This window comes from Vigna radiata, chromosome 1, assembly GCF_000741045.1.
Source record: "Vigna radiata var. radiata cultivar VC1973A chromosome 1, Vradiata_ver6, whole genome shotgun sequence".
NCBI classification, from domain to species: Eukaryota; Viridiplantae; Streptophyta; class Magnoliopsida; order Fabales; family Fabaceae; genus Vigna; species Vigna radiata.
This window is the reverse complement of record NC_028351.1, coordinates 5,828,711-5,843,783: the sequence shown is the minus strand read 5'-3', so window position 1 is coordinate 5,843,783 and position 15,073 is coordinate 5,828,711. Positions and strand designations below refer to the sequence as shown.

At 36.0% G+C, this 15,073-nt stretch overlaps 2 protein-coding genes across 3 annotated transcripts; one reads left to right on the top strand and one right to left on the bottom strand.

The window, feature by feature from the left end:
* Positions 1-209: 209 nt before the first annotated feature.
* On the top strand, positions 210-5,619 carry LOC106771672. 2 transcript variants are annotated; one of them, XM_014657676.2, is made up of 5 exons: positions 210-908; positions 2,336-3,202; positions 3,386-3,841; positions 3,953-4,142; positions 4,231-5,619. In XM_014657676.2, the coding sequence occupies exons 1-5, from the start codon at positions 498-500 to the stop codon at positions 5,160-5,162; spliced, it is 2,856 nt and encodes a 951-aa protein (XP_014513162.1). In that variant the 5' UTR covers positions 210-497; the 3' UTR covers positions 5,163-5,619. The 2 variants fall into 2 exon arrangements, with proteins under 2 accessions (XP_014513162.1, XP_022638509.1); XM_022782788.1 differs by having other exon boundaries at positions 795-908; positions 2,317-3,202.
* A 361-nt stretch (positions 5,620-5,980) lies between these two features.
* On the bottom strand, positions 5,981-15,073 carry LOC106772853 (dolichyl-diphosphooligosaccharide--protein glycosyltransferase subunit STT3A). Its single transcript, XM_014659469.2, has 23 exons — positions 14,823-15,073; positions 14,046-14,108; positions 13,799-13,854; positions 13,608-13,679; positions 13,354-13,459; positions 13,222-13,272; positions 12,833-12,928; positions 12,550-12,609; positions 12,351-12,464; positions 11,842-11,928; positions 10,881-10,984; positions 10,695-10,790; positions 10,337-10,457; positions 10,168-10,248; positions 9,960-10,085; positions 9,626-9,853; positions 8,811-8,954; positions 7,896-8,082; positions 7,726-7,823; positions 7,508-7,587; positions 7,333-7,420; positions 6,353-6,442; positions 5,981-6,253 (listed from the first exon to the last, which is right to left on the bottom strand). The coding sequence occupies exons 1-23, from the start codon at positions 14,940-14,942 to the stop codon at positions 6,197-6,199; spliced, it is 2,325 nt and encodes a 774-aa protein (XP_014514955.1). The 5' UTR covers positions 14,943-15,073; the 3' UTR covers positions 5,981-6,196.

Genomic DNA, 15,073 nt, shown 5'->3' with positions numbered 1-15,073 from the left:
ATTACGTATTAAAATATGAGAATCAGTGTAAGAAAAAGTTGTTAATATCCAGGAAATAAATAATTAAGAAAAGAATTATGAATAACATGAATGATCTTATCATATCCAGCAAGCAAAGCATTAAAAAACTGGTATAAGGAAATGTGTCTCAATCCAAAAGATGCAATTTTGTTTTCTTCTTTATTCTTTCATCATCTTTTTGTGTGTCCCCACTGCACTCTGCAACCACCGTTCTTCAATTTCAAAGTTCAAACACACTCATTTTTTCACAAAATTTTTCTCTCTTTCTTTAATTCTCTGACTGGCCCACGCAGCTATCGTCAAAGTCAAGAAAGAATAACAAACACAAAGGGCCAAAGGAACCAAACTTCCCCACAGCACTTTCTCTGACACCCAAGCAGAGAAATCACGGTCCCACTTCACGCGCCTCAAAAAGTTTCGAACTTGCGCCACCACATATCAAGATCCTTTCAATTTCTTATCTGGGTCACCGGCAAATGTCCGGAAAGAGACACCACCAGAGCGCCATGCCGGTGCACCCAATTCAGGAACTTCCCGGAGCTCCGTTTGGCGACCCGGCTCCGTATTTTTCAGAATCGGAGCTCCGGGAGACGGCGTACGAGATCCTAGTCGCGGCGTGCCGGAGTTCGGGGCCGAAGCCGCTGACGTTCATATCGCAGTCGGAGAGGGGGGATCGCGATAGGGCGGCGCCGGCGCCGTCGTTGCATCGGTCGCTGACTTCGACGGCGGCGAGCAAGGTGAAGAGGGCTCTGGGGCTGAAAACGTCGTCGTCGAAGGGGAGCAAGCGCGCGGGGACGACGGGGGAGTTGGTGAGAGTGCAGATGAAGATTTCTGAGCAGAGTGATACCAGAATTAGAAGAGCACTTCTCAGAATTGCTGCAGGCCAGGTTTTGAACTTAGTTTTGAGTTTAATTTTCTATCAACTTTAAATTATCAATCAATCTGAAATCATGTTTGGAATGAGTTTTAATATGGTTTTTGTCATCCGATTACTTGTAATCGAATGACAATCTTTCTGCTCTAAAATTTAAGAAGCTATTAATAGTCATGGAATTTTTGTTTTATTATGAGGGAGAAGTGGGTGATTTCAAATTTTAAGGTTTGATTAAAGGGTTTAATTTGGACTTATAAATTGAGTTTTGCTTAAGTTGTGCTTGCCTTGCAGTGGAAGTTTTGTTCATCTTTACCTTATTCAGGTTTTCCTAATGAGTGAATGGCACTTAGTTTGACTTGATTTGACTACTGGAGTGTGTAGAGATTAGATGGAATGTTATACTTAAATTTCAAGCAAGGACATAAGTAATTATTGTTTTCTTTTCACAGTTTTGTAACTTGTGCTATACCTGATGACCAAGATGCAGAATTCATCGTTTGTCGTTGCCCATGATGCACAAATATGATACGACAATTTGATTATTCTAAAAGTACATGTGATGTGTACGTGTAAGATACCGTATCTGATACAATTGTCCTAAAAATATATACAATGCCATGTTATAATATACTTATCTAAATGAGTATAAAAATTCATAAAACATAATAAATATGAAATTTCAATTTTGTAATCTAAATTAAGATCATACTTATTGAACATTACTAAAACAAGAGAAATTATAGATGATTGTCATCATAAATACAGTCGGCAAATATGAATCATACCAATCTAATTTCTTTCTAGAAATCATTTGTAAAGAGTTTTCATTGGTTCATTAAAAACAGTGCTTGCTTCTATGTTATGTACTATGAAGTTTTATCGAGTGTTTGTAACATCATTTAAAGGCTTCGATACTTCCTTAATATGTATTTTTGAAATATCTGAGACTATTAGAAACAAATTGAAGTATTGGTGATTCGTAGGTTGTTGCTCATGATGGTGGCAACGATGCTTGACACATTCTATCTTCAATATTTAATGTAACAGGTGACACAATAGACTCAACAAAACCTCAGTCCAAAGTTATTGAACGGGCCTAATGTCATTTAGCTGACCTGATTTTCAAGTTGCTGACCACTGAGCTTTTTCTTCAAAAGAACACAATTATAATTTGAAACTATATGAAGACAGACAAGAAGCTAATAAACATCAGTTATCATTGATTGCATAATATAACTTCTGTTTATTGTTTGTTTGGTGACCATTAAGTGGGAAATGTTTACTACTGTTACAAAAGGGTCAATTTCAGTTCATTTCTTTCTCTATAGTTGGATGGAAACACGTGGATCAAAATTTATAGTTTGAATATGTGCATTATGGTTCTTTGTATCTGTTTAATTACAGTAATAGCTTACTACTAGGTGTTTGTTCATGAAATAGCTTGGAAGACGCATGGAGACAGTTGTTCTTCCTTTGGAGTTAATCCAGCTGTTTAGGAGTTCTGATATTCCCAGTCAACAAGAGTATGAGGTTTGGCTGAGGAGACATTTGAAGGTTCTTGAGGTGGGACTTCTCTTGCATCCGTATCTTCCCTTAGATAAATCAGATCCCTCTGCACAGACCCTCCGGAACATAATCCATGGAGCACTTGAGAAATCCATGGATATTGGAAAGAACGGTGAATCAATACAAACCTTTCGGACTGCTGTATTGTCTCTTGCTTGCAGATCACCTAGTGGATCTATTTCTGAGACATGCCACTGGGCTGATGGTTCTCCACTGAACCTTTGGATCTACCAAACTCTTTTGGAAGCATGTTTTGATCTTCATGCAGAATCTTCTGTGATAGAAGAGGTTGATGAGGTCTTAGAACTCGTTAAGAAGACCTGGGTTATGCTTGGAATTAATGAGACGCTGCATAACATTTGTTTCTCATGGGTCTTGTTTCATAGGTATGTTGTCACTGGCCAAGTGGAGAATGATCTTCTGTTTGCATCTAGTAATTTATTGGAAGAAGTTGGGAAAGATAGTGGATGCTCAAAAGATCCTCTTTGTTCAAAAATTTTGAGAAACACATTGAGTTTGATATTAAGTTGGGCAGAGAAAAGGCTCCTTGCATACCATGATACTTTCGATGATGGTAATATTGAATCAATGGAAAGTGTAGTTTCACTTGCAGTATTATCAGCAAAGATATTAGAAGATTTCTCTCATGACTACAATCGGAAGAAGAAGAAAGAAGATGATGTAGAATACACTAGAGTTGATAATTATATTAGATCATCTTTGCATGCTGTTTTCATTCAGGCAAGTTCTGTGATTCTTTCCACCTCCCTTAAATATGAATACTTTCTTTACATATGACAAGTTATGACATGTTTGTATGTATTGTTTACTTTTGATACCACTGACTGGATAAAATCAGCTTTTTGATTTTTCCTAATGTGGTGCTCAGTACGACCTAACTCTTTTTTATCTTCTTTAAGGCAGAAATTGGAGAAACTGGACCCTAACAAGAATCCATCAAGAAAACAGAATAAAGTCTTTCCCATTCTTTCTATCCTTGCTCGAGATATTACCGAACTGGCTTATAATGAGAAAGCAATATTTAGCCCCAAACTAAAGAGATGGCATCCTCACGCTGCTGGTGTTGCCATTGCAACCCTTCATGTGTGTTATGGAAATGAGTTGAAGAAGTATGTTAAGGGTATTAGCGAGTTGACACCTGATGCAATAGAAGTGCTGATGGCTGCCGACAAATTGGAGAAAGATCTGGTGCAGATAGCAGTGGCCGATTCTGTTGACAGTGAAGATGGTGGAAAATCCATTATAAGGGAAATGCAACCTTATGAAGCTGAAGCTGTAATTGCTACTCTGGTAAAGTCATGGATAAAGATCAGAGTAGATAGATTGGGGGAATGGGTTGACAGAAATCTCCGACAAGAGGTTGTTGCTCTTAATCTCGTAATCTCCTTCCATTGAATTTTTTAGAGGTTATTTGAAGATGTTGGCAAGTTTAAAAGATGTAATTTTTAACTTCACCTTTGCTTCCCATAGGTATGGAATCCACAGGCAAATAAAGAGGGTTTTGCACCTTCTGCTGTTGAAGTTCTACGAATAATAGATGATACTCTGGAGGCTTTCTTTCTGTTGCCTATACCCATGCATGCTGATCTGCTTCCTGATTTGATGTCTGGTCTTGACAAGTCCCTCCAACAGTATATTTTGGAAGCCAAATCTGGCTGCGGTATATATGTATTGCATGACGTTTTTTTTACCAAGGGAACTTCTTGAATCACTGTTTGACCAGGATTTCCCTTTTCTTTGATCTGCAGGGAGCCCTAGTAGCTTCATTCCAACATTGCCTGAACTGACTAGGTGTTCAACAAAATCAAAATTCAATGGTGTATTCAGGAAGAAAGAAAGGTCACAAGTGGCTCAGAGGAGGAAAGCACATGTTGGAACCACTAATGGAAACAGCTCAATTGATATAGCCCAGATGTCTGTTCGCATCAATACCATGCAGCGCATTCGAATGGAGTTAGGGGTTTTGGAGAAGAGGATAGTTGCCAATCTCAGCAGTTCTAAATCTGCTACAGACGATATAGCAAATGGGGCGAGCTTGAAGTTCAAGCTTTCTGCATCTGCTGCTGTGGAAGGCATTCATCAACTCTGCGAATGTATAGCATACAAAATCGTTTTCCATGATCTGAGTCACGTTCTCTGGGATGGGCTATATGTTGGACAAGTTGCATCCGCCAGGATTGAGCTTTATCTTCAGGAGCTTGAGCAATACCTGGAGATCATATCATCTACAGTGCATGATAAAGTTAGAACTCGTGTAATTGTTGAAGTAATGCGGGCTTCTTTTGATGGGTTCTTATTGGTTTTGTTAGCTGGAGGTCCATCGCGCGCATTCTCTCTGCAAGATTCTGCCATTATAGAGGAAGATTTCAAGTTTCTTACTGGCTTGTTCTGGTCTAATGGAGACGGATTGCCAACAGATTTGATAGAAAAACATTCTACCACTGTGAGAGGTGTGCTTCCCTTGTTTTCTGCAGATACTGAGCATATAATTCAGCAATTCAGTCAGCTTACGATGGAAATGTATGGTTCTAGAGCCAAGTCCAGGCTTCCATTGCCTCCAACAGCTGAGCAATGGAGCCCCACAGAACCAAACACTCTTTTGCGAGTATTGTGTAACAGGAATGATGAAGCAGCTGCTAAGTTCCTTAAGAAGAATTACAACTTGCCCACGAAGGTTTGATTTGAGTCTAACAATTGACAAGTAACCACTCTGATATTCCACGCCTTCCACCCATTATAGATTTTTAGATCCATTTTTGTGTTGTGAAACACTGTTTGGTTTTTTTGAGGATACGATTTGAAGTAAAGGTGGGTGCAACTGTGCGTTATACTCTTTTACTGATCAAACTCTAGGAAATATGGTGCCGTATCGTCAATAATGCTCAGAAGTATACGTTGTACAGGTGTGATTCTTGGATTTGCTAATTTGTTGGCTTATTTTCAGTTCTTGTCCGAAGAAATTACTGGCGGCATTGTAATACAGAGAAGTATTTATAGTTACTTACAGTTTGTTTTATTATTTTGAATTGAATGGTTCATTTATTTGTGCAACGATGTAATCTCCTCCCCTTGGCTCCTCCCAACAAACTATGAGCTTGTTCTTCGTAAATTAAACAAATTATTTATTTGTGTGACTTTATTAATCTTCGAGGCATTTATTGAATAAGTTAGACTAAATTTATGCTATTAATGTGAAAATTTGAATTCCGTACTCTGGATTGATGACGCATTGATCAAATACCTAAAATGTCTGCTTTAAATTACAATATTTGTGTTGCAAATCAGGCAACACGAAAGGTAAGAAACTGTTAAAACAAGAGAATCAGTAATTGACATCAAACTATTTTAAACGGCAAAATGCTTGTCTTTTTTAAACTTTGTACAGGGCAGTAGCAATTAACTTATTTCTAATCATTTAGCAAAACGTTGTCCTTTTTTTTTTTTATTTTAAACAGATTTAAATAAATACCCTGGCCAGAAAATTAACATGAAATCATATTGGTGATAGGAATTTCAATCCTAAAAATGAGATCTTACAAAATTGGGTCAAAATATGGAGTTCCAAAATTTTCATTTGATCATTCGATACTCGAGAGTAACCAACCAACCATGCCGGCAAAATCTCTTTCATGGCAATTGCATTAGTTGTATACATGTATACATGAAACGCACACTAATAAGCTTAACCCTACCCAAGGAAATGAAAAAACTAAACTAAAAGGGATTCTTCTTTAGTCCTTTTCTTTTCGAGGCAGTTTTGGAGCTTGTTTTCTGCGGAATATGGAAGAGATCAGTCATGGCTAGGATAAAGTGATCTCCAACTACAAATATTAAGGAATTAAGGCACATGGAAAACAATCATATACTCACCGATTTCGACTTTTTAGTCTTTCCTCTTATCCTGTTCTTTGGTGGTTTCAACTTGTATATCCGAACCATCCAATGGTGAGTTGTGAAGACCTAAATGCATTAAAAACCGTGTCATCAGTAAGACTAAGACCATAGAAGGTACTGAAATTATTAATTCTCATCAGAATAACTAGAAGAAAATTGTTAACAAACGAATTTTTAGAGTACTAATTAAGGAATCAAAAGTAGAAATTTACAGCCCCCACTGAAACCCCATTGGAGATCTTCCTACAACATTTTCATATTATTAAATGTATTTACTTATCCAAATAATTCTTAAGAGGATTCAGAGCCTATTATAGAAGAATACTATACTACTGCTATTAATAATATCCAAAATATTGTACAAAAAACCCAAATATACGACTTTTAAGTTTTACTAGTCCAATAAACGCCAAGTAAACCGGAAAAAAAATATAGAATGGCTAATACTTTAAAGAACTCTATATTCCAAACCTAAAAATTTGAGTATTTTACTCTTTTCAAGTAGAACTTGAGAGAGACCAAACCATCAGTTGGAGTTATGGGGTACTAAAGAGGGTGTAAAAAGCATAGAATGTTAAAAAAAAAAAAATACAGCGCGAGCTAATAGAATAGTATAAAAATGACAACTACAGGTAAAATAAAATATATACTATCCAAAATTTCAAACGGTAAAGCTTATTACCACTATAGTAGACTATCGAGGAACGATGCAATATAACTATCCAAACACAAATAGAGACACTGTAACATTTAACACATCTGGAACATTATAAATGAATTAGTGAAGACATTGCACCACACTGGTTTTCCGTATATTGTAGAACATATTTCATGGTTATTCAGTATGTAATTCATCATGAATGCACTGAAATAATTTCAGGATCATAATAGATGAAGCTCACAACAACATAAAGTTTCAAATATAATATTTTAACACATCAACAAAACAAGCTGACCTCCTCAAAATGCGTAAGTTTGAAATGTTTCTTTCCAATTTCTGTCCGCCTCACTCTGTCGAAAGCTTTACCATCTGTCTCCACAAACCTGGAGAAAAAAGCAGAGCAAGGGGAGTTAGGCCCCATACCAGCTGGAAACGTTAAATTTGAAAACCAATTTTAGACAAAAGCTGACCTGTAATATGAAAGTTTATACATGAGGCAGTTTAGCATTGTTGGTGTGGCCATGGAATCAATCCGATATTGACCATCCCTCTTGAAATTTGAAAAAAAAAAAAGTTAACACTCCTCAAAAGTAATATCACAAGTGAAGCTATAGTGTCATCTATTCTAGAAAACAAAATATCAAGGCCAGGATAAAACATTGAGCAATGCAGGACTAATTTAACTTACTAAATAATCTGGTTCCTTTATGTGAGGGAATACACCCCCTCCAATACGAACCATCCACAGGAATTTATTGATATCATCACTGGGATAGCCAACCAGTCCTGTTAATGATTATAGCATCTAATCAGAACAAGGTGACTTAGGATAACCCAAATATAGAGAAAGATGCTGACCTCCGAAGACAACAAGGACATATTTGACATCCAGTGACTGGAAAATTTCCCAAGCTGCCTTCTCTGGAGAAGACATAGCAGTACCAACAGTAGCAATATGTGTGTTATTCCAGGTGTTATTGTCCACAATGACTGTTCGGTTAGCCATCGCAGTTGTTTGGTACCCATAGTCCCACCAAGATGCCACCTACAACAATTTTTATCAGCGTCAATATTTGAACATTTTTTACTGTTTTAACAAGCATGTTTTTTCTTCATTTGGAGTAAGAATAATCTTAGGGAGCAAACAGTTTAAGAACTTCAGCCACAAAATTTGTAATTTAGAAGCACTACCCAATTACTTAAAACAATATTTGCTTAAAGCTTTAACCAAAATTCGAATATCATTAACCAATTTTCACATAATCCCTTTTGAAATTATGAAGCATATTAATAAAGAATAAGTAACTTCTCAACAAAATTCCACTGTTCACAAGTGGAAAAGGAACCAACATTGTCGGGGAACAATAATTTGTAAAAGGAATGTTGTATGCCCAAGGTAATATATAACATCAGTTAAATCACCTCAGTCTCAATTGACTTTCACCTTTTACATAATATCAAACTATTGAATGGACAATTTAGTTCACCAACGGAAACATCATCTGTCAAATTTGGTTCATTTAAATTTAAGTACCAGAAGATTCTTTAATTTCAAAACATAATCTAAATTTCATAAATTTGCACAAAACTCAGGAAGCCATGGAAGCTAACCAATAACGCAGTCTATTTCAGAAAAAACATCAGTAATTACCCTGTGTTCTGAACTTGTAAGAGAAAAAATTGAGTTCATAAGTTAACCAACATGGGCAAAAAAAATGGCACACATGACACATGTATTTCAGCCAAAAAATAACAAAATCCCATAGAACTTACTTTATCATCTACTTCTGTATTATGACTCAGCCAAGCATATGCCTCTCTAAAATCATCAAAAACATGAAGCCCATCGTGTGAATGTGATGTTAAAACAATAGAAGGGGCTGAATAAGCTTCTGCTGCTGCCCACACACTGTGAACCTGCATTTGAGATCAAGATAGAGAGGAACTTTTTTATAACATACAGTCTAGTTCAGAAAGAAATTAAAAAAAATCAACACAAGATATTATACTTCAACTTGAGTATTAAATAGCACAATCCTACACTTTTTAGCTAGGCTTTTGTCTCAAGGTATAATAAAGGATTCTTAGGAAAGTAAGCTTCAGAATGTTACGTATTATTAACGTTAGGTTCACTTTTTGGAATAACATTCCCAATTCCCATCGGAATGGAAGTGACTATTATAATAACTAACTCTCACCCACTTCATTATTTCATCACATTTATTTTTCCACTTTTATTCTTTTAATTTTTGATTAAAAATATTCTTTTCTATAATTGCTAAATGTCAATCAAACATGTTGAAGGGAAACAATATTCCTTGACATGATATTTTGGGAATGTAATATGATACCATGAATCAAGGAGTTCATTTAAGAAGGAAGGTAAATTTTGAAAGGCTAATAAAATATATTAATTAAATAAAAAAAAAATCATTATCAAATAAATCATCCACCTACTAGGACTTCGTACTCCTAGTGGAGAAAAAGCAAAAAAAAAAAATATATATATATATATATATATATATATATGAAATAAATAATCCACCTTAGGAAACTTCAACTGAACAATATCATGTTTAGGAAATTACCACATAGAAGGCACCTAGCAACACAAGTAAGATAATAGCAATGACGGATGTTTCCAGAGGTAAAACCGAAAGCCTTTTCTTAATTTGTGACTTGCTAAGAGGCTTTTCCACAGGTTCCTTTTCCTTCTTTTTGCTCCTCTTAGAGGTCCGTTCCTTTGATGTGTCCTCAGTTTTATCTGCCTTAACCGAATCATTTGGCACAACATTTTCAGAACTGCCCTCCCCTGCCTTGATAATAAAAAACACAATTTGAACAAAGCAAACTAATAAAACGAGCAGAAGAACATATGAAGTCAAAACTGGTGACCGTTAAAAAAATAAAGCTCACGTCAACCTGAGAATGATCTGATAAGTGAGGCAACTGAAACTTGATAGATCTTGTAAAAACATCAAAAGCCTGAGAAAGGGCAATCCCAGACAATATACATGCTGCTGGAGCAAGTACAAGCATCAAGCGAACCTGATATTCATCAAGATTATGTCTTCAATAAAATAATAAAAAGGCAATTGAATGAGAAACCACCTCCACTATTATTGCTTACCATGACTCCAGAAAAGTATACTGATGTAACAATATAAAGTACCACAAAGGAGCTTGCATCAGATAGGGGAGAGAAACATGCCTGCAATAAGAAAGCACCATCACGATTTAGTTTATATTGAGTATGGAAAACAAAGATAAGACAATTTTTTTTATAGAAAATAACTTACAATAATTCCAGCTGGAACCAGGAATGCCAAGACATTGATGTCCATGAAGTATGAAGGCCAAGTAGGTGGCTGATGCTCACTAACACTAGCAATGATTGGAATATACTTGCTTGCATAAGTACTGTCACAAAACAAATACATTAAGTATTGTAGCCAAATCATTGAAAGGAAATATTTCGCAGAATGACAAAGAGAAAGGTGATATTCAAAATTCACTACTTTGGGCTATAGTACATAAGTAAATTACACGGCTATTATGAAATTGAATAACCAACAATCACCTTAATCATACAATATCAGTTTAGGTGAAGTAAAAAAATGAATAGAATGGTAATGAAGATTGTGAAACAGCTCTTACGGATCTAGCAGACTTAAACTTCTTCCACTCCATCCCTTTGTTGGGCTTGAAGCTACCAATGCTATAAGTACTGCCACCATTGCACAGCAGACAGCCCTACAAAATATACAAGAATAGCAGGTACTAGTTTAATATCTTCCAGCAATGTTTTGAATAGTCAAAAAAACCAGTAGAAGGGACACCCACAGGCCAACAGAAACAACTAGTGCCACAGCTACTTTGAACATTTTTGGGGAAAGAATTCCTTTAATATAGTACACAAGGGCCACTACATGGATGATAATGAAAACCTGCCCAAGAAAAAATAGGTAGGTAAAAATACAGCTAATAAGGCGGATATAAAGAGACGGAAAGAGGAAAAATACTATAAAAAAATTATTGAATATGCTACAAAATAAAATGTATGTGTCTATGATCAGTGCTAAATAACGATTGTCACTACACTTGAAAAATAAATAGCACTTACTTCATAACTAGATAAGAAGATTAGATTTAGAAGCTAGCATGAGATTTGCAGAAACTGGGTACTATGTTAAATAAGGATTTAGTTAAATTAAAAACTAAAATAACAAGGCTAACCAGACAGAGTAGTAGTACCAATTGGTGACAATATGATAGTTTAGTCACCCACGAAGTTGATCATGTGGCCTTTCTTAACTTTTAGTTAACAGAGCACTGTAACATTGTTTGATCTATACAGGTAGGAAACAAGTTTGTGTTGTTGTATTAAAAGGACTCACATGTTAACCATGATATAGTACTTTTATTTAATTAACAAAGTGTTTTACAATGCACATTGATCTTTCATAAAAAATATTTGTATTGAGTTATCTCAACAAAGTTATCAACTTCCAAGTTCATAAGCCTGTTTATAAGAATACTGACACTGACTAGCTAGAGGGTTATTTAAACTCTTTCTGATATATTGGCACATAACTTTTCCCTCCACAGAAACAAAAGGAAGAAAACAATATTCAGTTAGCTATTTTATTATTACCATTATAACTTTGTGATAACAATCCCATTAAAAATAAAACAGTCACAAAAAAAATGTACGCAATAATAGTGTTAGGCTCAAACATGCTATTGGTCACATCTTTATTGTAAGTTCGACATAATCTAAAGACTGGGATGGAACTGAACTCACCAGAAACGATGCAAAATGCTCTGATGTCATTACAGCATTAAACCCAACCACTGGCACCAAGGAAGCCAACAGTGTGCCCAATACAACCTGCATTAAGAAAAATGTAATGTGAATAGTGAGCAAGATAGACTGATTTGAGATAGGTTCAAAATATACAAACCAAATTCAGACCAGAAATACCTCTGGCTTGTAATTGTAAAAAAAAACACGGTAAATTCACAAAATATAGTAAATATGTGACTATAGGAACTACAAATTCTCATAGAAAAATACAGATTCTATGCATAATCAAATTCTTCGTTCATGTATTGGAAAAAGCAAGTTGAACCTCATTGTCAAGCATTTTATCAAGTTAAACCTAGACAAAACTCTCACATGTATTATCCAAATTACAGCTTACCACATTAAGCACAAGTAATATACAATGTACATTTCAACTACCAATTGAAAAGGGCAAATGCATCTATTTAAACTCTAAAAATAACTGTATGACTGAAAGGGCTACTTACAAGAGGTGCATATGCAATGTAGAGTCGAGAAGAATAGCGACCAGTTACAATGCACAAGAGTACATGCATAGGAATAAGGTTAATGATAAAAGTGTACCCTCCCCATGAGCAAACCTGAAAGACAAGAAATGAATTTAGCATGAACAAGAGGGGTCAGGGGCAACAACAACCAAGATAAACAGTACTGTAAAAAGCTTACCATGTAAAAGTATGCTATGGAATTCAATGTGGCATAAAAAAGGGATCCTGTGTTGAGCGTCTGCATGATGTGTAAATCAAGTCAGAAACTTAAATAGAAAACAATACAAAGCTTAGTGATTTCTAACTGGAGGCCACCGAACTGACTGTTCATACAGAATATTCAAATTACACATTATTGGACAATGATAATAGAGCACAGTAATAATCTGGTGGAAATTTTAGAAATAAGAGTCATTATACAAATCAATGCAAGGAAAAAGTTCCTTGCTTTAGCAGATCACCTTAATATAGAGATAGAAAGTGAAGATCAAAGCAAATATAGCAACAGCTTCATTGTCATAGCTGCCAGCCACTGATCGAGATATATATGATGGGACCTGCATTCACAAGATGAATCAAGATCAATCACATGTAAGAGGGACGTCAGAGCCCAGCAATCAAAAAGACCCAGATGTATTAGAATATAGCAACTGTTACTAACAGGCATCATTAATTTACAAGTACAAATCAAGACACGGTTACTAACCAGCACCCAACAATTTTACTAAACATTGATCATCTAATCATACAAAAAGAACGTTCAATGGTTGAGCCAATAATCATGACCATAACAATCATAAATAAAATTTTAACAATCTCGTCAAGTCACAAAGCTTATTGAGAAATTCACCATAGCCAGAAGAACTGCTGCTGTCAGGCCAGCCCCCGCACCCTTAACCTCCTGCAAAAGGAAGCAGCTCAAATTAGAAAGTACACAAACAACAGAAAAAAATATCAATGTGAAATTCCGGCATCAACAAACCTTTGTCAGAAGATAAGTTGCCCATGAAGCAAAGGCTGAGAATATAGGTGCAGTAAACACACAGACAGTTTCGACAGAGAGAGGTATGTTCAGGGAATTCAGTATCCTGAAACCAGAAGGGAATGTTAAAAATATACCAACCAGCTTGCATACGCTTCAAAACCACTGCTTGAATGGATGTTTAATATTAGTATATAACAAATAGAAAAATCACAGCATGCACAACCAACATTTACAGTGTTTCAAATGCCTACCACCATAAGGTACCGGCTGTCAAGGTCAACCCAGGATAAACAGTCCCACCAATTACACGACCAAGTGGATACCTTGAAAGTGACAGAAAACAAAGACATTATATTATATCCAGAAAGATTTAACAATGAGCTGTTTAAACTGTGCACGTATAGAGGAAAAATTGCTTCAAAACTAAAAACCATCAGCTTACCAAGTTCGGTCATCAAACCAATTCCAGAAATCATATATCCCGTTCTTTGTCAAAAACTGAAAACAATAAATACACCTCATCTTCTCTGAAATTTTATGGCATTGAGATTAACAAAATAGAATTAAACAAACGTTATTGCCATGAAGAAATTCCAATTTCCATTATCCGGTATGAAAGATCCTTAGTTGTCCCACTAGAACATAGTAATATTAGCAAAATAGTTCCATTCAAAATAGTGATTGCTCACCTGAGTGACTCTGTAGTTGAAATAAGGATCAAACTCGTGAATAACACTCTCATACTTAATAACCTGTACACAATGCATAAAAAGGTGAGCGGGGGAGTACAAGAAAAACTCTGCCAAACTAATGGAAATAGATAACTTACTCCGATGCCGCAGAAAAAAAAAAAGGCTAATACAAATAGAAAATTGAGTAAGCACTTAGTATTCAGTTCATAGAAATGGCCACACCATATCACCATTTCCGTACAATTATTTCAACAAAACATGACTGCTCGCTCCAGGCATTCGTGCTTTTGGAACCATAACCAAAGAAAAAGAAACTAACGAAAAACATATGCACTGATTAAAATTTCAACCAATTCTTCAATCTAGAATCTAATCTAATATTTTAAATACTATAATCGGAAATTCCCTTCAAGTGCACGTACATTTGAAATAGCATAACATCTTCTCAAACATTTCAGTCTAAGCATTACTCTTACACCACTAGTGTAAGCGTTTTTTTTTTTTAATCGTTGACTTATCTCGCCAATAAACGAACACAGCTCGGTTAAGTCGCAAAAAAACAAAATCTAAACACTAAACCGCCACGGCTAAGTCATTAAGATATGTTCGATGAATGTTATAGACACGAACAAAAACACGACAGCTAAATAGAGCTGTAATCCTGGCTACTGAATTTAGAAGCAGACAATCACGTTGAAAAAGGAAAACGCGAAATCGCAACGTGTTTCAGGTAACCAGATCTGCGGAAGAAGGATGAATGAGGAAAATGCTTACCGAGAATAGACGGATCGAGAAGGCGAGAACGCCGATCAGGAGAAGGATAAAGAACGCGAGGACGTTGCCGAAGGCGTGCCTGACAGAGGACACGCCGTTCTGAGCATCGGAGGCCGCCATTGACGGCCAAATTGAGCTCCGAAGAGAGAGAAGGGAAGCGAAGAAGAAAAAAGAGAGAGAGAGTTTCAGTGTGACTCACTGGGGTTTATATCTGTGGAAGTCGTTGCGGAGCCGATGGGGAAGACTAAGCT